General features: G+C 36.5%; 4 protein-coding genes across 5 annotated transcripts in view; 3 read left to right on the forward strand and 1 right to left on the reverse strand.

Moving 5' to 3' along the window:
* The window catches only part of LOC137174201 (butyrophilin subfamily 3 member A2-like), a 56,368-nt gene extending 40,248 nt beyond the window's left edge, over window positions 1-16,120 (forward strand). Inside the window, exons 4-7 of the mRNA XM_067579374.1 lie at window positions 12,948-13,241; window positions 13,335-13,457; window positions 13,716-13,822; window positions 14,938-16,120. Of these exons, the coding sequence (XP_067435475.1) occupies window positions 12,948-13,241; window positions 13,335-13,457; window positions 13,716-13,822; window positions 14,938-14,985 (572 nt within the window). The 3' untranslated portion in view covers window positions 14,986-16,120. The remainder of the gene's footprint in view (window positions 1-12,947; window positions 13,242-13,334; window positions 13,458-13,715; window positions 13,823-14,937) is intronic.
* Window positions 1-26,778, reverse strand: LOC137174211 (type-2 ice-structuring protein-like). 2 transcript variants are annotated; one of them, XM_067579389.1, is made up of 6 exons: window positions 26,651-26,778; window positions 26,499-26,549; window positions 26,041-26,150; window positions 25,145-25,279; window positions 24,797-24,905; window positions 1-1,149 (listed from the first exon to the last, which is right to left on the reverse strand). In XM_067579389.1, the coding sequence occupies exons 1-6, from the start codon at window positions 26,766-26,768 to the stop codon at window positions 1,082-1,084; spliced, it is 591 nt and encodes a 196-aa protein (XP_067435490.1). In that variant the 5' UTR covers window positions 26,769-26,778; the 3' UTR covers window positions 1-1,081. The 2 variants fall into 2 exon arrangements, with proteins under 2 accessions (XP_067435490.1, XP_067435489.1); XM_067579388.1 differs by lacking the exon at window positions 1-1,149 and adding an exon at window positions 20,389-20,789.
* Window positions 1-27,138, forward strand: part of LOC137174193 (zinc finger protein 850-like) — a 343,824-nt gene that overhangs the window by 242,523 nt on the left and 74,163 nt on the right. The gene's annotated exons all lie outside the window — the stretch shown is intronic.
* The window catches only part of LOC137174194 (butyrophilin subfamily 3 member A2-like), a 74,950-nt gene continuing 58,965 nt past the window's right edge, over window positions 11,154-27,138 (forward strand). The window contains exon 1 of the mRNA XM_067579352.1: window positions 11,154-11,605. Coding sequence (XP_067435453.1) covers window positions 11,492-11,605 — 114 coding nt within the window. The 5' untranslated portion in view covers window positions 11,154-11,491. The remainder of the gene's footprint in view (window positions 11,606-27,138) is intronic.

Here is a 27,138-nt window from a genome sequence, read left to right on the forward strand (position 1 = left end):
AGCACTGTCTTTGCACTTGTAACTCTTGATAAACCAAAAGGTGACATGCTGTCACTTTAGGGACCATTTTCTTTAATAGAAAGTAGTTCTAATGAAAATTGCTCGCAGTGAGGTCGGTGGAGTAACAGACTTTAGATGCAAGAATATTTTCTTTTTCTTTTCCTTAATCGGTGAATGCCACAAATTATCTTTAATCACTCACACGTGTCACTGAAGAACATTTTCAACTTAATTCCTTTTACCTCCATTGGTGTTGGGAGTCATAAATATCATATATTTTATATATTTCTTACAGATTTTTTTGAGCTATTGGTAGTTTGCTTATCATTATTTTTTAACTATATTTAACATAGTTTAATATACTATACCTCTCATGTGCTTTAAATTTTAATATGTATATTGCAGAATAACCACACATCATCTGCCAGTTCAGCTGGTTCTAAATAAACATCCTGGATTTAACTTCAACATCTCTGGCTGAGTTCTTTCTGGACACAGTAGCAGCAGGCCAGTTCCTAGTTAATCAGTTCATGTACTATTTTTCAGTACTGAATTACAAAAAAATGTATTTTAGGTTTAATTAACTTGAAATTATAAAACATACATATTTAAGTAAAGTTAAGGACAAAATTAGTTAATTCCACTAAATCCCTGAATGATATTTTACAGTGTAGATGTTGATCTGAGTGTGATACCTGTGATAATAATTGTCAGATTTTAAATAGAATTACAAACCAGTTTGTTTCATGCTTGAGTCTTTGATTTTTGCACAATATGAGACAGAACAGTTCAATCTCCAGAGTTAGAAAAAAAAATCTTTTCATAACATATTCAGTTTGGCACAAGACCTAAAAGACAATCCAGCTCCCGTTTGTGTCACTTGTTGCTTCCTTCCTTAAGTAGCTTTACAGTGATAGCAAGATAGAAATAAATGAAAAAATGAGTTATAAAGCTATCAGGTTATATATGAGACTGATGATAAAATGACAGATTAACTTGTGAACATAAACACAAACACATATCCACTAATGTTTGTGCTTCTCACAGGTGTTTCATGCCTCTTCTGTCTGCTCAGGAATCATCAGATTTTCTTGGCACAGACAGATGGCAGGGTAGTAGCACAATATGTATCATCCCAGCATTTGTCACCTGCAATTATTAAAAACACAGGATGTCAGCATGCTTGTTAATCATATCATGTAATATTTTGATGCAGATGTAGATTAGATTAACGTCTAGACCTATGTTATGTATCTTGTTGAATTGTGTACTTATGTAATCCCAAATGTTTCACACAATGTTCAAACCCAGAGAAATCCATAATTTTAATCAGGGTAATGGTCTGTTTCATTCGGTTGCCTGTCAATGGTATAATTTCCCCTTTGTGCATGTATCAGTGTTGTGGTTGTCTACCAGAAGCTGTGATATATTGACTTTTTATCCAGTTTTAAGTCAGGCGCTAAAAATGCCAGACTTTCCAAATGCTTTCTAATTGAACATTTAATTGCTAATGTGCCTGCCTGCTCTCTGGTTTAAACAAGACAATCTTAAAGTCCTTTCTATATTCTTAGAAACTACTAGTTTCAAACTAGTGATTTACAGGTTGCACCTTGAGTTTTAATGTTTTAATGTAAACACTTTAGTAATCAGTGGCGGCTCATTAATGCAGAGCATCACCCTGTTCCAATTATCCAGAGAAGAAAGACTCATGTTAAACATGACTTAAATATATATTACAAAATAACTATGAAATAAAAATGTTTATTCTTACTCTGTGTCTCGTAGAATTATGAAACATTTGTTTCAAATTGTTTTTGGTTGATTTCTGTTTGAATACATCCTGTATACTTCCTGTGTGAGGGGCTCCAGCCAAATGAGTGTGTATGTAAATCCTTCAACTTTTGGCAAGCAGGTGACCTGAGGCTGCTATCTGATTGGTTGTTTCAGAATTTCGTTGGGACGGAGCTTTCTGCACCCCAAAAACGCCCATTTTTATTGGTCACCTATAAACACCTGGGATTCTGCAACGTCATCAGTGAGATGTGTGAAAGCGGATTTTCAATATTTCAGAGCACTAAGTTACCTTGTTTTTGTCATGCATTCTTTAATATCTACACCACTTGTACATAATCTCTCATGCAAAGTAATGTATTTCATGGTTTACCTCCGTAGTTCATCTGTAAACATTGCTGCGTAGTAGGTTCTCCGCTGCACCAGTATGAGAAAATGAAAGGTGTGCCATCACTCCAGAGCCAAACACCATCCTAGAAGATAGAATAGAAGACAACTGATGCATATAAATAAAGATAATCTAAATGTAAACACCACTCTAGACATCTTTTGTAATTATACGTGACAAACCTCTTGGCTGTCAGAGCCTCCAATCCATGTCTCAGGATACTCATGAGTTTTTTCTTCAATCATACTTTTAATCTGGTTGTACTCCTCCGTTCCATGAACCGATGCAAGGTGTGCACCCATGGACAGGCAGTTTTTCTATAGTGGAGATAAACAGACAACAGAGTAGAGTTGTGAATAGGAAGGTGCTGCTAATCTTTCTTTAAACAATATCCTCAATATCACTGAACACAGAAACACAGGACTCTACTATAACAATACTATAGGTTTATGTTGTGACCACCAGCTTCAATTATTTCAACTCTGTTACTGAGAAATCATGTTTTGTCAGCTAAAGATATGACAATACCAATGAGCCTCAGCTGCTGTTGCTATGGAGAAGAAGCCAGTCAGAGACAAGAATCAGAGCGTTAATAAATTTAAAATGTTTTGTTGTTGAAGTTATAAACAAAACTTGAAGCCATAGTTGCTGATTTCACTCAAAAGTGACCCATAAAAAAAAGGAGCCGATTTACACTGCAGATTGTAAAATTGTTTTTTCCAACACTGTAATGTTTAGCTTCTTCCCGCCGTTAGAGGCGCACGTGACTGAATTTTAGGCTCTGTGATTGAACGCACCTTGGGAGTTGTAATTAGCTTCTACCCAGTTTTGTACCTATGATTTTCTTTTTCTATCAAATTACCAGATATTATTTAATGCAGTTGTTCATCTTTTCTACTGAGGATTCAACTGGAATTTCATATCAATCCAATCTGTAGAAATGTTCCAACTGTTAGTCACCTAAAGAAAATGAAGTGGGTGTGCCCAAAATAGCTCTTCACACTTTGCAACTTGATAAAAGTGTTCTTCAGTGAATGCAAATCATCCTGATTACCTCAGCTTGAGCCCAGCTCAAGGCTTCGGGAACGAAGAGGAAACAGCGGATGTTGTACTTAGTCCAGCCATCGGGACAATATGTTGACCGGTTGTCAACATGATGCTCCTCTGAACACAAATGGTGGAGAAAAAGTGGGTAAGTTTGAACTTCTAGACAGTGTGATGCAGTTTAACCCTTACATTCTGACAGTAGCTGCCCTACAACAGGTTTGAATGGTGACTTTTGAATTTTTGAATAAAAACAAATCAAATTTTACCCAAAATATCCTATATGTACAAAAATGTGTATCAACTGCACAAAAATAAAACAAAAATTGTATATTCAGGGTGATGTTAGGAGAAGTCGTAAAGATTTCTGACTTCAAGAAAGGTTTTTATGGTGTTTTTACTGCTCAAATGTAAACATGGGTCAAATTTGACCCGTAATGGTTAATATTAAGCTAATATTGATCTGAATAAATAAATGTATTCACCTTCTTGAATTTTTGCCACTGCCTCGTGCTCTTTCTCTGCTTCTTGAAGAGCTGGACAGTTAAACATGTCAGTTAGAGGTTATTATTATTATTTTCATTATTATTTATTGAGGTCTAAAGACAAAAACACACAAATTCAGTCAGATACTCACCAGCAGCTCCAGCCAGAGCCATCATGGAACAAACGAGTACAGACACGGTCAGCAACTTCATGGTGGAGATAATGTAGACCTTATGACGCTTTCCTTCAGTAAGTATAGAGACAGACATGTTAGTGATATTTAAAGCAGATAAACTTTAGTGAATGATGAGAGAGAACCAAATAGAAGAAAAGAGCGTGAGGAGAGAGAAGCAAAGCAAACCTGCTTTTGGATAATTTTCCTCCGTCTGAATGTAGATGCTGAACAAGAGAAGGACCAGCTCTTATATACAGAGAATTATCTGTCTGAGCGTCACACAATTTGTTTAAATACATCAACTTGCTCCATACCACTTGATAGTGTATTATTGAACAGATGTCTAATATATAAAAGACATCTAAATGGTTACTAGATTTTATGATGTTCAAATAGCATCACTCATGTTTACTGATCATTCTTGACAATGGGAGACAATCTGTCACCTGCAAGCTATAAACAGTTCTGATGAACTTTGACCATGTTTAATTATAAAAATGTACAGTGCTGTGAAAAAGTATTTGCCCCTGTCCTGACCAACACCAACATAGCCCATGTGAAACTGCACACCACCTATCCAGTCATCCTGTGCTGCCACTGGATAGGTGGTGTCTGGTAACTGGATAGGTGGTGTACAGTTTGGGTAGAGTTTTGAATTAAAGGCCTCTCCATAAATTTCTACTACAATGGAGAGCATGTCTCTCCTGGGCCACAGCTGTCACCTTAACCACCTCCAACAAAGAGCAGATCTGACTCACAGTTTAAAGGATATGTTCACAATTTTTCAAGTCAGGTATAAGTACCTCAAATTTGTACCTTAAGTGCAGAACCTGTACCTGGGTGGACACCACCATACACCACTGGTTAAATTGAAAGTTTAATGGTTACACTCTATTTCACAGGTCCCATAATTTTATATATATACAAGTTTCCTGGGTAATTTGCAGGTATGTAACTTGTATGTAACACTTTGTTGCAATTTGATACAAATTATAAGTAAAATAGAAAAAGAAAAGTTTGGTTTATATGCGGATCTATATGTTGTTTTTAATTTGCAAAAATTTTTTATTCTTAACAATTTCTTGACAGACTGTAAAAACTTACTTTTCAGTGTGTAGTTTTGTGTGTCAAACAATATATCAGTACATTAAGTTGTTTCTTAATAAAACTATAATGAATCAGCATCTATGAACAATTTTGGTCACACTTTACTTTACTGTGCTTCTAATTTACAGGAAATTTCTTCAACAATTTCCTAAAAGTAACCTCTGTGTAACTGTTCAAAAGGGTTTACTAAGATATAATCTAATATGCTAAAATCTTGTTTGACGCACCAAATGACACTGAAAACTGAGTATTTTCTGTCTGTTAAAGAATTGTCAACAGTCTAATTTATTAAGAATTTTTGCAAATCAACAACAATGAATCCAAATATAAGCATGGGCACTACCAACATAAGACTTTTTTCAGTTTTTTTTCTTTTAATTTGTAACAAATTGTACCACCTTTCTGTAAATTGCCCTAAAATTACCCATTACATACCAGGAAATTACTTAGAAAATGTCCAGGAAATTAGTATAAATCAATTAATATTAACTTAATTAATATACATATAAACTATACATATCAATTTATATAAATATCACATATGAATTAAGTTCCTTTTTTTACAATTGAAATGTATTTACTTAGTATTGGTCCTTGGACATGACCCTGCCAGTACATGATGTATTATGATTGTATAATTCTTATTTGATTGTTTTGGATCTGTGCCAGTTTTAGTAAGAATTTCCAAACAAGGGAGTAGGCCTTAGATAAATATAAAGACACCATCCATGGTAAATATGATTTGTACCTTTATGTATCCGGGATGGATTTTATTAAGCATCCTCTTCAGGAATACCTTGTGCACTAACACACCTGCACCAGCATGATTATTGCACAAGTGTGCATTGGACTGGTCACAATAAAATGTGCAGTTTTATCTTGAAAAAAATACACCCATTAGGCACTGAGCTATGTATTTCACATGACTAGGGATACAGATAGGCATTTTTTTGGGTGGGAGGGCAGAAAACATGTCAGTATCTGGTGTGACCTCCATTTGCCTCGTGCAATGCGACACATCTCCTGCGCACAGAGTTGATCAGGTTGTTGATTGTGGCCTTTGGAATGTTGGTCCACTCTTCTTCAATGGCTGTGCAAAGTTGCTGGATATTGGCAGAACACACTGTTGTACACGCTGATCCAGAGCATCCCAAACATGGATGACATGTCTGGCGAATATGCAGGCCATGCAAGAACTGGCATGTTTTTAGCCTCCAGGAATTGTGTACAGATCCTTGCAACACGGCGCCGTGCATTATCATGCTGCAACATGAGGCGATAGCTGTGGGTGAATGGCATGACAATGAGCCTCAGGATCTTGTCACAGTATCTCTGTTCATTCAAATTGCCATCAATAATATGCATCTGTCTTTGTTGTCTGTAGCTTATGTCTGCCCATACCATAACCCTACCGCCTCCATGGGGCACTCTGTTCACAACGCTGACATCAGTAAACCACTCACCACACAACACCATACACACTGTCTGCCATCTGCCCTGTACAGTGAAAACCAGGATTCATCCATGAAAAGAACAATTCTCCAAAGTGCCAGAAGTGCCATCAAAGGTGAGCATTCGCCCACTCAAGTCGGTTATGACGACAAACTGGTGAGGATGACCAGCATGCAGATGAGCTTTCCTGAGATGGTTTCTGACAGTTTGTGTAGAAATTCTCTGGTCATGCAAACCAACTGTTGCATCAGCTGTCCAGGTGGCTGGTCTCAGACGATCTCAACAGCTCTGGTGGACATTCCTGCAGTCAGCATGCCAAGTGCATGCTCCCTCAAAACTTGCAACATCTGTGGCATTGTGTTGTGTGATAAAACTGCACATTTTAGAGTGGCCTTTTATTGTGACCAGCTCAACACACACTTGTGCAATAATCATGCTGTTTAATCAGCATCTTGATACGCCATACCTGTCAGGTGGATGGATTATCTTGGCAGAGAAGTGCTCACTAACACGGATCTTTTATTTCAACTCATGAAAATTGTGAGCAAAAAACAAAAGTGTGTTCCTCCTGTTGGCTTGATTATTTAAAGGTTCTGGATCGTTCCCTGATTTACAGCAGCTCTGGTACAAGTTAGAACAGATAATATTTGAGGATCTTATCGGGTAATTTCCGAGCATGACCATTCATCATTTTCATCAACGCCCTGATCAAATTACAGTTCACTCCATTCTTCTAATGCTTTTATAAAAACACTACATAGTTTTGCAAACAACATGGTTACGTTCACTGACTTTTCTCCCAGCCTCCTCTTTTTTTTGGAAGAGAGCTGTCTTTGTGTTTCAGGTCTGCCACGCCCCTCTCTGCCTGCTTTGATTGCCCGCACCTGAACTGCGTCTGATCATCAGTGGAGCTGTATATCAACTCACCTGGACCAGTGCTTCTTCCCATTTTGCCACCGAGCAGTGCATTCCAGCAGTTGAACAGTGGAAACACAGGAATCACCAGTGGTGGAAAGTCCATTTATTCCTGTACTGTACTTAAGTACAATTTTGAGGCACATCTATTTTACTTGAGTATTTGCATCTGATGCTCCACTATATTTCAGAGGGAAGTATTTTTCAGATTAAGATTCTACACCAAATAACATATTTTAATATTCTAACTGTTGTTTAAATTGTCTGCTCTTTTCTTTTTTATATAAAATTGTTATGCACTTTGAACTGCGTTAGTGTGTGAAAGGTGCTATATTAAAAGTTTCTTTATTATTATGATAAAAAAGATATAATATGATGCAGTACTATTATCATTAATCTACCCAATGTGTCTAAAATCGGCTCCACAGTGATGAACTACACCATTAAAATGCTATTACATGTATGTGTTAATGATAAAAACAAACAATATAATATACTACGTATGATATATAACACTCTAAAAGAAGCCAGTCTGCATAATGAGAACTTTTACTTTTAATACTTTACATACAGATTGCTGATAATACTTCTGTACTTTTGCTTAAGTAACATTAACAAGGATCTGAATACTTCTTCCACCACTGGGAGCCAGTCAGAGCTACAAAAACCAAAAACTGAAACTTTTGATTGAACTCCTGTGACATAAAAGGCCATTAAAAGCCAATATTTTCTCAATACAGCAAGTAAGCTACATATGAACTGACCACAGAGATGACACTGTATATGTATGGCTAATTATTTATGCATTATGTTTTAAATGGGATGTTGTCCCAGGGTACATCATAGATTTTTCACAGATTTTGGCGCCTTTAGAGGACTGAATTACTGGACTTTCTCTGGAAAAAGAAAAAAGAACTTCTGTTGTAATGAACACTACACTTGACATGATTCTAGGGTCTATGTTTAGCTGCCATTCTCCACCAGTCCTCCAGAGACCCTCAAACTTTTCCCCTTGTTTGTTTGGACTGGACTGTGTGGACTTATTCTGAGTTGGACTTTTGAAAGACTATCTGACATGATTTTACTTTAGTTGCCTTTATTGGGCCCGAGCCCAAAGGGCGAAGGCCCACTTGTATTTCATGTGTTTGTTTCTTTTTTCTTCCACTTAAACCTTAAATTTCATCCCCTAAACATGCTCAAAAACTCACCAAATTTGCCATGCACATCAGGTCTGGTAAAAAATTTGACCCCCAAAGTGCCAAAATGTGCTCTCTAGCACCACCTAGGTCACTAATATGGCCGCCACGGCCCGTATGAATGTCGTAGAGAGATCAAACCAAAACTCAATTATTTGTCTCATCAAGACCTACAAATCATATACTGACACCCCCGACCTAAATCCAACAGGAAGTCCACAATTAGCCTGTCAATATAAGACTTTGCCTCAATTTTGGCCTCCGAACAAACAGGGGCCAAACTTGAGCAGTTTGGATTTTATAAACCCTGAAAGTTGCTGTGCCACATCACATCACATGTACCCCTTACAATGTAAATGAATGGGGGAGGCATGGACTAAGGCTTCTGACATCTAAACTATAAGTCTGATCACTTTCAAACCTGTATCAATGGATTCCCCACGAAATTTCCTACTAAAAAATGTGATTTGTAATGTAAGATTTGGCCAAAGTCATGGGATTTATGAGGAGATTTCACAAGAAGAGTGACATTCTCCTCTCCAACTGAGAGGGAGAGAGAGAGACAATAGGAGGGGGGGATGGGTGTGGGGGTTGAATGCAGCTCATTTTTGTAGGATACAGCAGAAAGGCCTGTATACATACAATACATTATATGCAAACTTTGTATGAAGTTTGGTGTTATTATCATTTATTTTACAATAATTATAGGTCTTATATGTATAATTCAGTGGTGGGGATGACCTATGAGGGGAAGGGAAAAAATGGAGTGAGGGTGACGGTTTAGTGATAAAGTGCTGTAGAAAAATAAAATCAAAACTAAAATTTGTAGCTCTGTACTGCAGTTTTTTCTTTATTAGGGCCCGAGCACCTAGCAGTTCACTCACACTCTCCATTTAAATATATGAGTATTTTTCTGTGTCCAGCTGCAGTTACTTATTGTCTCTACACACCTGACAGTACACATGTCAATCAAACTTTGACCAGATCATGTGGGTCAAAAGTCTTTACTTTTGTCTACATGACAATATTCCATCAGTGATGCAAACTGGCTGAATGTCGCCCCCTATGATATTTCAGGGAAGCAGCCCCAGCAGCAGGCAAAATAGTGGACAAAGGAAGTGATGTTTATCTCCTTCTTGCACTGTCTGAAAACAGCCCGGGTCTGAAGACATCTACTTGCCCGTGACAGAAGCCCTTTGATTGCACCGCAGTCCGACATGTATGGAGGCGCGAGGGCCCGTTCAACGCTGCTTGCAGCTTTAATTAATCAGTTTGTTCTCTATGTCTTCCTGGTGTTTTTTCTCTGCCTCCCAGTCTGTCTCTTTGTGTGTGTGTAGTGTGGGTGTTTATGTTGTCTTTGTTTGCTTTGCCCTTCACACCTGACATGCATTATTCTCATTAGACCTGCCCTGCTCCCAGAGTCTCCCCAGCCAATCAACTCCCAGCCTGCCCTTCTGTCTAGTCACCTGTTCCACACTCCCTCACAAGTTCTGCCTGTTTTTATTTCCTGGTTTTCAGTTCCGTCTTTGTTGGATCCTTCATTCTTTTCTGTTTGTTCAGTCTTGTTCTGTGTTCTGTTTTGTTCTGATCTGCATTTGGGTTCATTTCCTGCTACTCTCCATGACACACTTATAATGTAATAAAGTGACTGTACATGTAATGTTTTAACTGGATTTAGTGTTAAGTCATTCTCCAGACATGTTTTAACTTAAAAACACTTTTCCCACAAAAAAAGCTTGATTACCTGCTTAACATGTGTTTAAATTATATCATCTACTTCTCTTCTGTCATTGAAAATCAACACCAACAGTCCACAACCCAAAGATATTCAATTTACTGTCAGAGAGGACAAAAGGAACCAGGAAATATTCACATTTGAGAAGGTGGGACGAGAGAATTTTGACTTCTCAAAAAATGACTCAAAACGATTAATCGATTTTCAGAATACTTGGCGATTAATTCAAATGTTGACGACTAATCGGTTCATTGACTAATATTTGTAACTCTATTTACAGGTATGGAGTTATTTGTCAATAATGAAAATTAAACTTAAAGGGTCCCATGGGGATACAGGTTTCATTTATCATTGCATGCAAGACAAAGAGCAAAGAAATTATGTCTCCTGCTGTCTCTGTAGCTCTCACAAAAAACATAGACAAGCTCCACAGGTGCATGCTGGTCCTACACCTGCAATATGCTAAACAAACAAATAACTAGCAAAAGAAAATCATTCTACCTCTATGTTCCTGATATCTCATACTGTAGATGTGCTGAGCATTTATAAGAAATCCACCTCTGCCCCCTGCTGTAAAGTCAGCAAACTACATGTGTTGAGGTTTTCATTTTCCCACAGAAATGAAGACATTTAAGAAAAAATAGAAAAGAAGCTCATATATGTAAAAAAAAAAAAAAAAAAGAAACAATAACTCCTTAATGACACAAAACTGCCTGAAATCATTTTTTTGTTTGTTTTTGCTTTTAACATATAAATACAATCCCTTTTTATTCAAATTTTATTTTTATTCAAATGCCAACATTTCCTACATTATATTACATTATATGTGTACATAATTCCCTTTTTTAGACTATGCCACAGATTTATGGCATTTTCTACCAACACATATCAGGGAGGCCAATATTTCTACAACCTGATATTTTATCAGCTGCCTCTCTTCCTGTAAACCAGCCTCTGTTTTAAATGACCTATTTTTTTCAGGTTTTATTGGCCCTCTGTGGAGTTTGTTTGTCTTTCTTCTTATCTGTTTTTATTGATCTTTGATGTGATTTTTGTCCTGCTGTCCTGACTTCGTCATTCAAAGCACGTATGAGCTGCAATCCTTGTATGAAACGCGCGATACAAATACAATTATTATTGTTATTATTATATTTTCTCACAGTATGCAGCAGTGGTTCTACATCCCACGGTGAAAACCACAGATGTCCAGTAAACAGTGGGCTCAGCGTTTATTGCAGCTGACCGGAAGCTGCATCTCCCCCGTTCCTCGGAAATTGACCGCACAGCTCCTGCAGAAGAAGAGAGACACACGACAGGTATGAGGAAGAAATGCTCGTAAACAGCGTGTATCATGTGTTCGACTTAGACTTTATATGGATTTATAGTGTTTGTTTTTTTTTTATGTAAAAGAAGAAAGAAATACACATAAAAAATCACGTTTGGTGGTCTTCCCTCAGCCACAGATGTTTCACGTTTCTACTGTCGCATATCTAGATTTCTTTTTTTTAATGCGTAGCAATGTTTCAAAATATACATTGTGTAAGAAATTATACAGCAAATATATTTCAGCCATTGTGCATTTTGACGTTTAAAAATCAAAGTGTCTTCTCTCAATCGATACATTTCATATATTTTCTTTTTTCTTTTTTCTCAGTTATAGATGAAAGTGAAACTAAACTCTCGTGCACAATCGCGTGTAATATTTAAGGTCAAATCAAACGTTTTGGATTCACGTGGTTTGATTTATCTGCTGTACATGAATTTGAACGTGTAGCTGAGCGACCAGCAGGGGGCGCAGTGGAGCAAGTTCATGCATATTAATATCAGTATAGTAAAATTAATATCATATATCTAAAGTTTAAAGGTTGTAAAATGGATTTCCATTATAGTTCGGTGAGGTTTAACGCTTTTTATGGAACACAAAGCTTAACAGGCCTTCTGTGCCCAGTTATAGTTACTGAGCTATGATTTAATATAGACCCTTTTTGACCTTTCAAAGCAGGAAAAGCCCAGATGTAAATGATTAACATTAACAATGACTCCATTAATTGTCAGAGTTGGCCATGTCAGTGAGTGAGCGTGCACAATACTCACCTAAATGTAATGCAGCTATCATTAATGCTAATAATTCCACCTGTGCTTTTCCTGCTTTGAAGAGTCAAAATGTCTGCCAAAAGAGTCTATCACTGCTTGGGGGAAAGGTTTAGAGGATGGCCAATTAATAAGCAAAGATGGCAGACAAAACTCCAAACAATGGCTATAGTTAATCTGTACCACCACAGTGTTAAAGGATTGAGTACTGCTGTGTCATTGTGGCTGCAAAATCTCAACAGTTAATGTATTTCTAAACTCCCAGAAAATCACACTGACATCAAATACGTTCAGGGCTCACAGCTTTTAATTTTTTTGAATTTCCAATTTTACAATAAGATATGTGACAACCCATCAGCACTTCATGAACCAACTGTGTTTAATGGTTTAAAAGGATCCACAGTTAAGGATTTAAGAGACTGACTGATCATCAGATACAGAACACACATGCTTTACCATATTAAATTAGCTTTACAATTATACATTTACATTTGTGTATCTTTCTTAATCATTAATTTTGTGATTGTGTTGCTCACCACTGTTTTAAAAATGACTTTTTTTCCTCAGCATCAGGTTCTGTCTCCTCACCTGTCATCAGTTTAACAGGACTTGACAGGGACAGAGGAGGAGTGGTGTTACAGTGTGAGTCTAAAGGCTGGTATCCACAGCCTGAGGTGTTTTGGCTGGACGGTGAGGGAAACCTCCTCTCTGCTGGACCTACAGAGACAGTCAGAGGTCCTGATGACCTCTATATTGTCAGCAGCAGAGTGACTGTAGAGAAGAGACACAACAACAACTTCACCTGTAGAGTCCAACAGAACAACATCAACCAGATCAGAGAGACACACATTATTGTTCCAGGTAGAGATTATATAATTTTTAATAATGTGATTACTGTTTTAATTTCAAATAGCTGAGGTGTATAACTGTTATTCTGTATGTTTATAATTTCAGATGATTTCTTTAAGGTCCAGTCCAGTTCTTCTCCTGCCATAATCAGATTGGCTGTTAGTTTAGCTGTTTGCATCGTTCTTAGTGGCGTACTTGTCTTTTTTGTGCAGAAATTGAAACAAAACAGTAAGTCCCAAATCAATTGCTGTGCTTTGTAAATGTTAAAAGTTATTCTCACAGGCTTTAAAATGTCAGTATTTTATAGGTTATGGATTACTGAAAAATGTTCCTCATTGTGTTTATTTTTACTTCCAATCTGTCATATTGTCAGGTTTCATATTTTTATGTTTATTTTATGTCCTGTTAGACTGACATCACTTAACCTCCTAAAATATGAGTAAAAGTATTTGATTCTTTAATTCTACTGCTTTTATTTTTACGCAGAGACCAAGAGAAACCAGATGTACAAAACTGAAAGAGGAGAAAATGAGAATCTTTCTAAAAGTAATGATGTTGAAATGCAGCCTCTCGCTCTAAAAGGAGAAAAACATGTAAGTTAATACACAACAGAGTCATTTCCAGTTGAGGAAAAAAGAAACAAGAGCAACTTAGATAAGATGAAGAAATAAAAGTCTGGTCTGAGCAAGAAGATAATAAATATTTACATAAAGAAACAAGATGTGTGGTTTCAAAAGAGGAAACATGGAGCACAAATGACTTCACTTGAATCAATCAGGCAGTTAATTGTGATTAAGTTCAGCTTTTTATCTTTATGATCACTGGAAGTGTTTGATTTAATTAATAATGTATTAAAGTCATGAAAGGACAGAAGACACAACCAGGAGAGGAAGTGATGTGTTAGATTTACTTCTGGCAGGATGAAACACTGCAGAACTCAAAGTTCACTTTGAAAATAATTTGGTTAAAGATTTGTTTGTATTTTCTGACAACTGCATGAACTGGTGAATAAAGTCTTACACGTTTTTCTGTTGTGTGTAAATTCAAACCCTGAGATATATTCTGTCTTTCATGTGTCATGATGTATGTCTTTACTCACATGCCCAAATAAAATCACATCCTGCATCTTGTCTGTTCATCTCTGATCTGAGCAGCAGGAGGAGCTGGAGATCAAGAACAAGAAGGTTCATAATGTCATCTATAGTGTAGACAAGTCCAGACTGAAACCTGAGTTTTCAACCTGTCACATATTTCAGTTTGTAGTATTAAAGGTTTAAATGATGTTAAAATGAGACCTTTTCTGACTTTCTGGATTGTCTGTATCAGCCTGTGGACTGATTATTTCCTCAACAAGGAGCAGAAAACAAGCTCCAGAGCGATAGCAGAACATAACTTACCCCTTTTGTTTTTCATGTTGGTAGTCCAAAGGTTGTAATATTTCACATTTCACAACAAAACAGCAGCGTGTTGCTTCCTGACCACAGCTCAATGAACCTACTGGTGTTTACTAAACATGGTTGGCAGTTTGCAGGTCGGGTCAGGTTTGGGTGGTTGATTGACACACATTAGTGTGAGTTAGGTGGTGTGGATTGGCTCTCACTGGTCAGTGGCCACAGCGCAGCAGGAATCTGTGTGTGTGTGTGTGTCTTTGTTTTTGGAAACAGTAACTAAATTAATTTCACAATTTTGCTTTCTCTTTCACCAACAGGAAATGGCCATGAGAAGTCACAACCTAAACCACAGGCAACAGACATGATTTAGGGACAGCATGACTCAGATCATCCTGCAGTGACCAAATACTGCAGTAATTGCTCCTGCAGTTTGTTAACACATGGTCACACAACTTGTTGATCTAGAAACCATAAACTGAACCACACTTGTTTTTCAGATATCAAATCCATTATCATATTTTTGTTCTTGTGCTGTATTCAACAATTCAAAACATGTTCTGATTGAAATAGGATGAAAAGTGCAGATCTGGCTTTGTATTTTATTTGTAAAGCACTGCAATTATTTTATTGCTACTGTGTATATATTTTATTGAGAAACCTCTTCATTGATAAGGCAAAATGTCACACCTAAATCTCAGTTATTGAACAACATCAACATCAACATCAATTTAGATTGATGTTGTCAACATCAATCTAAATTGTTCATTTTGTTCATTCTCAATTAAATTACACATAAAAAAAACCTGAGGGGAATGGAGAAAGTTCAAAAATATCCTGAAATATAGCAAAAAGGTTTTTATGCTTGGCTACATGGAAAACTTGGCGAAAACATGACAAAGTGCAATGGAAACAGATTTAGCAAATAAATCAAGATGTCCATGAATAATGTGATTTAAATGTTCGCTCACGCTTTCGCTTCACTGTGGAGACAAAAATAGCAACAGAAAAACATATCAGAACGATGAGGAGGCTGTAATGCTTCTCAAAGACAGAAATGTTATACTTCCATCATGTTTTTCACTGTTTGAGGTTTGACTGACTCTTTTTTTACATCAAATTACATGGAAAATTAGCACCGCCAGCTGTTTATCTTGATGAACCAACGTATATTTGCAAAACAGCGATGGATGGAAATGTGCTTTAATTCCAATTTTCTTTTATAATGATCACATTTTCGCTACATTAGGATATAAACCTAGTTTCTGAGCCTCATGCCTGCTACAGCCAGGAGCTCAGGGCCATGACAACAAATGTTGGTGCCATCTTTTTTTAAAATAACTACTTACATCATGATTATTAATTGGTCTGTTTCATTAAAAAAAAAAACATGATATAACACAAATGTACAGTGGTCATGTCTTGTCTCTACAACTCATTTTTCATATTCAGTTGACTGTAAATCCTCAGGCTTGATAATAAAGATATTGTTTGTTGTTCCTTTTTTTGTGTTGTTTGCAATTCATTATAAACTGTTGATTTAGAAATCTATCTTCTTCTTTCATTTTTCTAATAATAGAAAGAGATAAAAAGCTAGATAAACAGATGTTCAATTTATACCTTGTGAAACTCCATTTATTCAAGAGTCCAGATACTGATGTATGTTTTTGACAGTATTTGCTTTGAGTAATATGAAGTACCAAAAATGTTGTTTTTTTTTTTAAAATTGTGTTGTGATACCACCTTTGTGTTCATTTTGATATTTGTACATTCTTTGATATTTTGAAAAATTAGTTTTGCTGACAAACTTTTGTTAACATCTTGAAACATTTTTTTTTATTTACTCATTTTGTATTCAAATAAACAAATAAGATCATTAAGTGTATTCTCCAAAATTGCTTAAAACTAAAAAATGTTACAAAGAAGTAAAACAGTCTGTGGCTGCAGCTGTGACTTGTGAACATCAGAATGTGTCTTTCATCAGCAAAGCCTGATATTTGCAATAGTTTTAAGTTATTTTTAAAGATATGATATAGGAGAGCGTTTGCAAGTGGCACCCTACTCTGCCTCTGATTGGCTGGTACTTGTTGCCTTTTTTCGGTTGGGTTGGTTAGTTTTAGGCATGAGGAGTGAGACTGGTAAGAGTTAGGGTCAGACTATAAGGGTAGGCCAATCAGAAGCAGAGTAGGCTGTGTCATGACTTTGCTATTCTAAAAAATGCCATGCTCATAGTGATAATGCTATCATGGTACAGTAGCAGCCACACTGTATGTTCACCCTTAATTATTATTATTATGTTAAGTATAAAGTCTGTTTTGAGTTTGTTCTGCTATTTTGGGACAGACAATCTATATTTCTTAAAGACATCATACATTTCCATATTTATATTCTGGGGCTCTACTGGAATATCTTTGCATGATTTACAGTTAAAAACTCCTTATTTATATTATACTGGCCCTTTATGCAGCCCCTCAGTTCAGCCTCTGTCCGAAACAGGCCGTTTTAGCCCCTGTCTCTTTTCGCAAATACATTCATACATGTCTGAGAAGAAACCTAATCTGAAATATGACAGTAGACAACGTGAACAACCCATGGAACGACCGCCATCGTTCACCTCAAGTTTTGTAACTTTGACTGTGTTTAATATCCAATATTATAACAGTAAACATAACAGAAAATCATGAAAAGCATGTTATATCCCCCTTTAATATAAATTCTTATAGACACAATTTACTCTTCAAGCTATCAAACAAACTCTCTTTTACATCAATACATTGTCTCATGTCATCAGCAGCATATAAAGCGTCTAAAATAAAACACAGAACAACATGCGCTGAGAAAACATGTTTTAAAAATAGGTGATGCATCAGTCGGTACCTGTGTGGTTTTTAACCTTTTTAGCTTGTGAGAAAGTCTACCAGCAGCCACTGCAAGCATGAACACGTAATGCAGAGACGTTTGACAGCAAACACTTGACTTGATCAAACATAAAGGTGAATTAAAAAGCTGAAGAAAGTAAAAAAATAAAAATCTTTTTGATTGTTTTTAATGTATCTTTGGATCTACCAGACTTTCCCAGACCCAAAGCATGATGGGATGTTTTTGTTCATTATCATAATGACCAAACTAGCTGCCAGCATGCTCTATATTGATCATGTATCAGTGAGTTTCTCTCATATGTGACTATCAGTTATTATGTGTAACTCTGAGTTTCCCACAGTGAAGTAGTCCCACCAGCAGCAGCAGCAGCAGCAGCAGCAGAACCACCATCACAAGGGTGAACACAGTCCTTAAGATGTCACTTTCATTTATTGGCAATTTGTTGCTGTTGTGTAAAACTAAATTGAATGAAGCAGCTGATAAACCAGAGTAATTAAGGTCAGGAGCCTAACAATGATTCACAGACTTTAACTTTACAGTCTAATGAAATGACACGTCACACAGCGAGTATGTCATCTTCTGAATTTAATTCTGCCAATTCCACATGCTTCATCTAACTTCTATAAAAGTGAGTCTTATTCAGACCACAAATATAAGTCATAATACAGTATTAAGTCTATTTTATAGAGTAGTTGTAAGCATATCATTTCAAATTTATAAGCCTTTGTTTTTTATTTATTTACAATAATAACAGTTAATTATTGCTAACAACTGTGCTAACTATGTAATTAAACTTGGAAAGCTAGCTGACTAGCATGGTATATAAAGTTAAAATTCTGCTTCTCACTGAGTTCAAACAAGATAGAAAACTGACTTTAACTCAGTTGGTGTTTCCCAAGTGGGTGTGTCATGTAGATAATTCGAGTCTGTCCGACCAATGTTCCAATCACAGTCACAGAGTAATGAGGTCACACGGTAAAGAGGCAGAACCTGATTGGTCCTTTTGTCTGCATTCCAAGCACTGATTGGTGCTTTGCAGATGGAACCTTACAGCACCAAGTCTGAGATTGATTTTTGCGATAGAACTTTTTCCTTTCTCAAATTTTAGTGCCAACGATGCAGCAATAAAAAATAAACCTAAAATGTTAATAACTTGTCAAAGAATAGTTTCATGTGAATAATTTTTGCCAAAAATGTCATATAGAACATTATAATTCTAAGGTATTTGCGACATTTGACCTCTGCAGATCTGTTTGCTTTTGTTTGAAGCACAGATGTTGATTTTTTTCTGTAAAATGCCCTAAAAATTACCCATTACATACCAGGAAGTTACTCTGAAAATGTCCAGGAAATTAATATTTACTTATAAACTATACATATCAATTTATATCACATATGAATTAATACTTTCATATTATTACTACTAAAATATATTTACTTAGTATTGGTCCTTGGATATGGCCCTGATGGTGTGACTCATTGCTGACTTTGTGTTTTGACAAATGGCTTTCTTATTGGATGGTTTTGGATCTGCTCCACTGATAGTAAGAATTTCCAGAGAAGTGAGTAGATATAAATATAAAGGAGCCTGGAAGCTGTTGGCCTCTAATTGGCCCCACAGAGGGGGTTGAAGGGTTAGTCCACCAAAATGACACACAGCTATAACTTCTCACAGTCCTGGTTGGATGGTTTTGGATCTGCCCCACTTTTAATAAGAATCTCTAGAGAAGTGAATCGGCATTAGATAAATATAAAGAAACCTGGAAGCTGTTGGCCTCTAATTGGCTCCACAGAGGAGGCTGAAGAGTTAGTCCACCAAAATGACACGCAGCTATAACTTCTCACAGTCCTCTAGCTGCATCTATGCATGGAGGTAGTTTGGGATTCATTTCTTGAAGGTTTTAGATGGCATCGGAAGTTAACGGAGTTAAGTTTGTGCAACTCAAAATATCTACTAATATTTGTGCTTTTCACAGGTATTATTATTATTAATATTTTTGTACAGAAGGAGGACTGTGGATTTTGTCCTCCATCACTTCCATTGTAAGTGCATTATGAAGGGATCTTCTAATGGTCAGTATGAACAGGAGGAATGATTACAGCAAGAAAAACATGTTTCAATGTTCATTTGAGCTCCTGACTGTTGTTTTAAGACACACTTGAAAAATTGTGAACCTGTCCTTTAAAGAACTTAAACAGCACTGTCTTTGCACTTGTAACTCTTGATAAACCAAAAGGTGAAGGTGAAAATTGCTCGCAGTGAGGTCGGTGGAGTAACAGACTTTAGATGCAAGAATATTTTCTTTTTCTTTTCCTTAATCGGTGAATGCCACAAATTATCTTTAATCACTCACACATGTCACTGAAGAACATCTCTGTAAATTTTCAACTCAATTCCTTTTAGGCATGGGGAGTCAGGAATATTATGTATTATGTATATTTCTTACAGATTTTTTTGTGCTATTGGTAGTTTGCTTATCATTATTTTTAAACTACACTTAACATAGTTTAATATACTATATATTAAGTTTTAATATGTATATTGCAGAATAACCACACATCATCTGCCAATTCAGCTGGTTCTAAATAAACATCCTGGATTTAACTTCAACATCTCTGGTTGAGTTCTTACTGGGCACAGTAACAGCAGGCCAGTTCCTAGTTAATCAGTTCAAGTACTATTTTTCAGTGCTGAATTTAAAAAAAAAAAACATAAATTTTAGGTTTAATTAACTATAAATTATAAAACATACATATTTAAGTAAAGTTAAGGACAAAATTAGTTAATTCCACTAAATCTCTAAATGATATTTTACAGTGTAGATGTTGATCTGAGTGTGATACCCATAATAATTGTTCCATTTAAAATAGAATTACAAACCATCTTGTTTCATGCTTGCGTCTTTAATTTGCACAATATGAGACAGAACAGTTCAATCTCCAGAGTAAGAAAAAGCATTCTTTTCATAACACATTCAGTTTGGCACAAGACCTAAAAGATAATCCAGCTCCCGTTTGTGTCACTTGTTGCTTCCTTCCTTAAGTAGCTTTACAGTGATAGCAAGATAGAAATAAATGAAAAATGAGTTATAAAGCTATCAGGTTATATATGAGACTGATGATAAAATGACAGATTAACTTGTGACAATAAACACAAACACATATCCACTAATATTTGTGCTTCTCACAGATATTTAATGCCTCTCTTATCTGCTCAGGAATCATCAGATTTTCTTGGCACAGACAGATGGCCGGTGAGCATTACACCATACATCATCCCAGCAATTGCCACCTGCAATTGTTTAAAAAAGAGGACGTCAGCATGATTGTCAATCATATCATGTAATATTTTAATGCAGATCCAGATTAGATTATAATTTTAAAGGGGAACACAGACTATTTTCCACATCAAAGTCTGTTTCCAGGTTGATGAAAAAAGTCATATGAGCCTTTTCTGGGTCCAGACGGAGCTGTGTGACATCTGATAAATTGTCTGTTGGGGCTGAATACTACAAGTGTGGGGGTGTGGAGTTAGAAAGAAGTGAGGTTACCAGACCCATGTAGCTGCTCCTCATCTCTGCTGGAGGCTAGCAGCTCCAGGCTACATTAGATTAACTACTAGGATAACACACCTGAAAGGTATAATATGTAACTTTACGCATTAAAATGTCTGAAAAACAACTAGACCTATGTTATATATTTTGTTAAGTTGTGTACTTTTCTAATCCCAAATGTTTCCAACAATATTCAAACCCAGACAATTCTGTGATTTTAATCAATGTAATGGTCTGTTTCATTTGGTCACCTGTTAATGATGTAATTTCCCCTTTGTGCATGGGTCAGTGTTGTGGTTGTCAACAAGAAACTGTCACAAATTGACTTTTTACTCAGTTTTAAGGCACATTTTTATGATACACTTTTTAGATCTTGGTCGTTTTTAACTATAGCTTTTAACCGGATGAAGGATTTTAATCATTGGACCTCTGGATCTTAAGTTATCAGAGAAGCAAGCTGAGAAAACATTATCAGCAGCTTGGCTCACAGAAGTCCTGGGCCTGTTAAACAGCATCAGAGAAACACTGATTTTTAATATGAAACTGCTTTATTCAGTGTTTTTACTGGCTTTAATCACTGGATCCATTTATTCTGGAGAGGAGGAGACCTCTGCAGATAATTCGACTCCCGGTAAAAAACCATCCTGAATGATGAACACTGAAAGAATCCTAACTGGGACAAGCTGACTGCAAGACAGCAATGGTGGTGGTATAATAATGAAGACAACAACTCCCATGATCCCACGCTACTTCACGCCATCATCAAACTCCGTCTTTTGTTATTGTTCTGATTGAGTGGCAGAAATTACATATTGTGCATTGGACCTACAATTGAACTGTCAACGGATGAGTTGCATAGTGGGTGATGTAGGCGCCAGAATATTAAAAGGAAGATTTGATATATTTGGATCTCTTTTAGCTCATTGGTTAATTTTCCAAGAGTCCACATTAAAAACATTTAAGCATACAATAATTCATAAATAATTCAACACATAATTGTTGACACACACATATTATATACATACATACATCGTTACACACATATAACCTACATACATTGGCAAAAGGAGATAGAATATGTGGAATAAAAAAGACAATATTGCTGTTCCTGCTGCATCAATTTTGTCCATCGTGAGCCTGCCAGTGTTTATACGAGTGCAATGAAATTGTATTGACAAATGGAGAAGTTTGTGCTTTCTGATTGCTTTCTAATTGAACATGTAATTGCTAATGTGCCTTCCTGCTCTCTGGTTTAAACAGGACAATCTTAAAGTCCTTTCAAAATTCTTAGAAACTACTAGTTTCAAACTAGTGATTTACTAAATCGGGTTGCACTTTAAGTTTTAATGTTTTAATGTAAACACTTTAGTAATCAGTGGCGGCTCATTAATGCAGAGCATCACCCTGTTCCAATTATCCAGAGAAGAAAGACTCATGTTAAACATGACTTAAATATATATTACAAAATAACTATGAAATAAAAATGTTTATTCTTACTCTGTGTCTCGTAGAATTATGAAACATTTGTTTCAAATTGTATTTGGTTGATTTCTGTTCGAATACAGCCTGTATACTTCCTGTGTGAGGGGCTCCAGCCAAATGAGTGTGTATGTAAATCCTTCAACTTTTGGCAAGCAGATGACCTGAGGCTGCTATCTGATTGGTTGTTTCAGAATTTTGATGAGACGAAGCTTTATAATATAATACAATAATATGCAAAAATCAAGCACATCCTTTCTATGAAAGATGCAGAAAAACTAGTCCACGTATTTGTTACTTCTAGGCTGCATTATTGTAATTCCTTATTATCAGGCTGCTCTAAAATGTCTCTAAAGACTCTCCAGCTGGTCCAGAATGCAGCTGCACGTATACTGACAAAAACTAGAGAAAGAGATCATATTTCTCCCATTTTAGCTTTGCTGCACTGGCTTCCTGTAAAATCTAGAATTGAATTTTTGAAATTGAATCATATTTATTTTAAAGAGCTCATAATACCGTATTATCCCACTAGAACACTGCACTCCCAGTATGCAGCTTACTGGTGGTTCCTACAGTCTCCAAAAGTAGAATGGGAGGCAGAGCCTTCAGCTATCAGGCTCCTCTCCTGTGGAACCATCTTCCAGATTCAGTCTGGGGGGGCAGACACCCTCTCTATGTTTAAGAGTAGGCTTAAAACTTTCCTTTTTGATAAAGCTTATAGTTAGGGCCGACCAAGCTCACCTTGGACCAGCCCTTAGTTACACTGCTATAGGCCTAGACTGCCGGGGGGCTTCCCATGATGCACTGAGCTCCTCTCTCCTCGTCCTCCTCCTCTTCATCTAAATGCATTCATTTGCCATTAATGCACGTTACAAACTTGGCTTCCTCCCCGGAGTTTTTTGTGCTTTCTCATCTCGCAGGAAACCCCGGGATCCGGGCCGAGTCCTGTTGGTGTCCTTCCCCACCTGTTGCTGCTGTTTGTTATCGCTAGTCACATCTTTATTATTATTATTATTATTATTATCATTATTATTATTATTGTTATTATTGTTGTTATTCTGCTGCTCTGTGTCTCAACCCCCCCTTTCTCAACCCAATCGGTCAAAGCAGATGGCACCCACCTAGAGCTGGGTTCTGCTTGAGGTTTCTTCCCCTTAAAGGGGAGTTTTTCCTTACCACAAATTTTAACATCCTATGTTTTGTCATTCACTTGTAAAGCACTTTGAATTGCATTTGATTTGTTTGAAAGGTGCTATATACATTAAGTTTGACTGATTGGTTGATTGATTGATTGATTGATTGATAATTGCTACTGTAACAGTATTGAGTTGTCAATTTTTGCTGAGCTAAGCAGTAGTGTTTCAGCACACCCTACTTGTTATACATGGTTTTGGCACACTTGTCAAATGGCTCTTAACAATTACTGTACTTAATCACAGTAAAGTCATTTCAGTGTTTGGTGGTTAATTTTGATCTTCACATAAAAATAATTGTTTTAGGAGCAAGAAAATAAAAATTATCCTTTGTGAATGTAGGCATGACTCTGTTTTATTTCAATTTGTATACCAGAAAAATATGTGTGTTTTAGAATCAGTTATATTTATGCAGTTTACAGTGACAGGGAAAACTCCCATTATGCTAAGCTAACTGACGTTATTTGTAATTTAGCCTAATGTTATTGGCAATTCAGGTAATTTGAGGTATATATATTGCGTTTTTTTCTGTGAAATGTGAAGTGTCAGGTCAGATATGTCAACCATATTCCATATTTTCCTCTTTCCCTCTTCAATCCAAATGGCTCAGATATTATCAGATATTAACATACTAATGTTAGCTTTGTCAGTTGGTTCAGTCAGCTAGCTTACACCTGGCAGTTAATAGCTGTAAATTTTTTGTAACAACTCATCTCTACTACTAATACTGCTACTTTATCAGTTCTAATTTAGTGATGCGTAAATTTCCACTTAGTAAACACTTACATTATAACAGGGTTAAGTTTGAACTTAAAAACAGCTGCTGCAACCAGCGCCAGGGTTTTAGTATTTTCTATCATTTTAAGATTTCCTTTTGTGACTTAGAAAATTAGCATTTTTATTGGTAGCCTATAGACACAGGTTTTCCAGCAACATCATCAATGAAATGTTCATGCAGGCAGATTTTCAGTTCAGTTTCTCATGATGTCACCTTGTTTTTGTCATGCATCCTTCATTATCTACACAACTTGTACATAATTCTCTCATGCAAAGTCATATATTTTATGATTTACCTCCATAGTTAATCTGAAGACAGTCCTGGTTCAAGAAGTCATAAGGCTGTCCTCTGCACCAGTATGAGTAGGCGAAAGGTGTGCCATCACTCCAGAGCCAAACACCCTCCTAGAAGATAGAATAGAAGACAATTGATGCAAATAAATAAAGATAATCTAAATGTAAACACCACTCTAAATACCAAAAGGTTTGATATTCTCATTACAAAGTCTATTTACTTGATATTTCCAAAGCTTTTAGCCACATCTCGGGCCTTCCTCAGACAATGGGTGTCAAAGTACAATTTCAAAAGTCAAGAATGAACTTTCAAGCTCATAAGACATCTTTTGTTATTATACGTGACATACCCCTTGGCTGTCAGAGCCTCCAATCCATGTCTCAGGAGAGCTATGAGTTCTATCTGATATTATCCTCTTAATCTCGTTGTACTCCTGAGTTCCATGAACCGATGCAAGGTGTGCACCCTCGGACTGGCAGTTTTTCTATAGTGGAGATAAACAGACAACAGAGTAGAGATGTGAATAGGAAGGTGCTGCTAATCTTTCTTTAAACAATATCCTCAATATCACTGAACACAGAAATACAGGACTCTACTGGTGTTATAACAATATGATAGGTCTATGTTGTGACCACCAGCTTCAATTATTTCAACTCTGTTACTGAGAAACCAGTTTTTGTCATTTTGGTGGACAGCTAAAATATGGCAATACCCATGAGCCTCAGCTGCTGTTGCTATGGAGAAGAAGCCAGTCAGAGGAGAGAATCAGAGCGTTAATTTAAACGCTTTATTGTCGAAGTTGTAAACAAAACGTGACGCCACAGTTGCTGAATTCACTCAAAAGTGACCTAGAAAAAAAAAAGAGCCAATGTACATTGCAGATTGTAAAATGAGTTTTCCTGACACTGTAATGTTTAGCTTCCACCCACTGTTAGAGGCACATGTGACTGAATATCAGGCTCTGTGATTGGATGCACCTTGGGAGATGTAATTAGCTTCTACCCTGAATTTTTGCAGTTTTGTACCTTTGATTTTTTTTCTATCAAATTACCAGATATTATTTAATGCAGTTGTTAATTTTCTACTAATGATTCAACTGGAAGAATCTAATCTGTAGAAATGTTCCAACTGTTAGTCACCTAACGTTGTCTATGGGGAAAATGAACTGGGTGTGCCCAAAATAGCTCCTCACACTTTGCAACTTGATAAAAGTGTTCTTCAGTGAATGCAGATCATTATGATTACCTCAGCTTGAGCCCAGGTCAAGGTTCGAGGAACGTAGAGGAAACAGCGGCCGTTGTATTCAGTCCAGTGGGAGGGACAAGATGTTGACCTCTTGTCAACACGATGCTCCTCTGAACACAAATGGTGGAGAAAAGTGGGTAACACTGAGGTTCCAGACAGAGTGTGATGCACTTTAACCCTTACATTTTGACAGTAGCTGCCCTACATCATGTTTGAATTGTGATTTTTGATATTTCGAATAAAAATTTAACCCAAAATATCCTATATGTACAAATATGTGTATCAGCTGCACAAAAAAAAAGTATATTTAGGGTGATGTTAGGGAAAGTCGTGAAAAATTCTGACTTCAAGAAAGGTTTTTATGGTGTTTTTACTGCTCAAATGTAAACATGGGTCAAATTTGACCCGTAATGGTTAATATTAAGCTAATATTGATCTGAATAAATAAATGTATTCACCTTCTTGAATTTTTGCCACTGCCTCGTGCTCTTTCTCTGCTTCTTGAAGAGCTGGACAGTTAAACATGTCAGTTAGAGGTTGTTATTATTATTTTCATTATTATTTATTGAGGTCTAAAGACAAAAACATATAAATTCAGTCAGATACTCACCAGCAGCTCCAGCCAGAGCCATCATGGAACAAACGAGTACAGACACGGTCAGCAACTTCATGGTGGAGATGATGTAGACCTTATGACGCTTTCCTTCAATAAGTATAGAGACAGACATGTTAGTGATATTTAAAGCAGATAAACTTTAGTGAATGATGAGAGAGAACCAAATAGAAGAAAAGAGCGTAAAGAGAGAAAAGCAAAGCAAACCTGCCTTTGGATAATTTTCCTCCGTCTGAATGTAGATGCTGAACAAGAGAAGGACCAGCTCTTATATACAGAGAATTATCTGTCTGAGCATCACACAATTTGTTTAAATACATCAACTTGCTCCATCCCACTTGATGGTGTATTATTGAACAGATGTCTAATATATAAAAGACATCTAAATGGTTACTAGATTTTATGGTGTTTAAATAGCATCACTCATGTTTACTGATCATTCTTGACAATGGGAGACAATCTGTCACCTGCAAGCTATAAACAGT

Source organism: Thunnus thynnus, chromosome 22 (assembly GCF_963924715.1).
Source record: "Thunnus thynnus chromosome 22, fThuThy2.1, whole genome shotgun sequence".
NCBI lineage: Eukaryota > Metazoa > Chordata > Actinopteri > Scombriformes > Scombridae > Thunnus > Thunnus thynnus.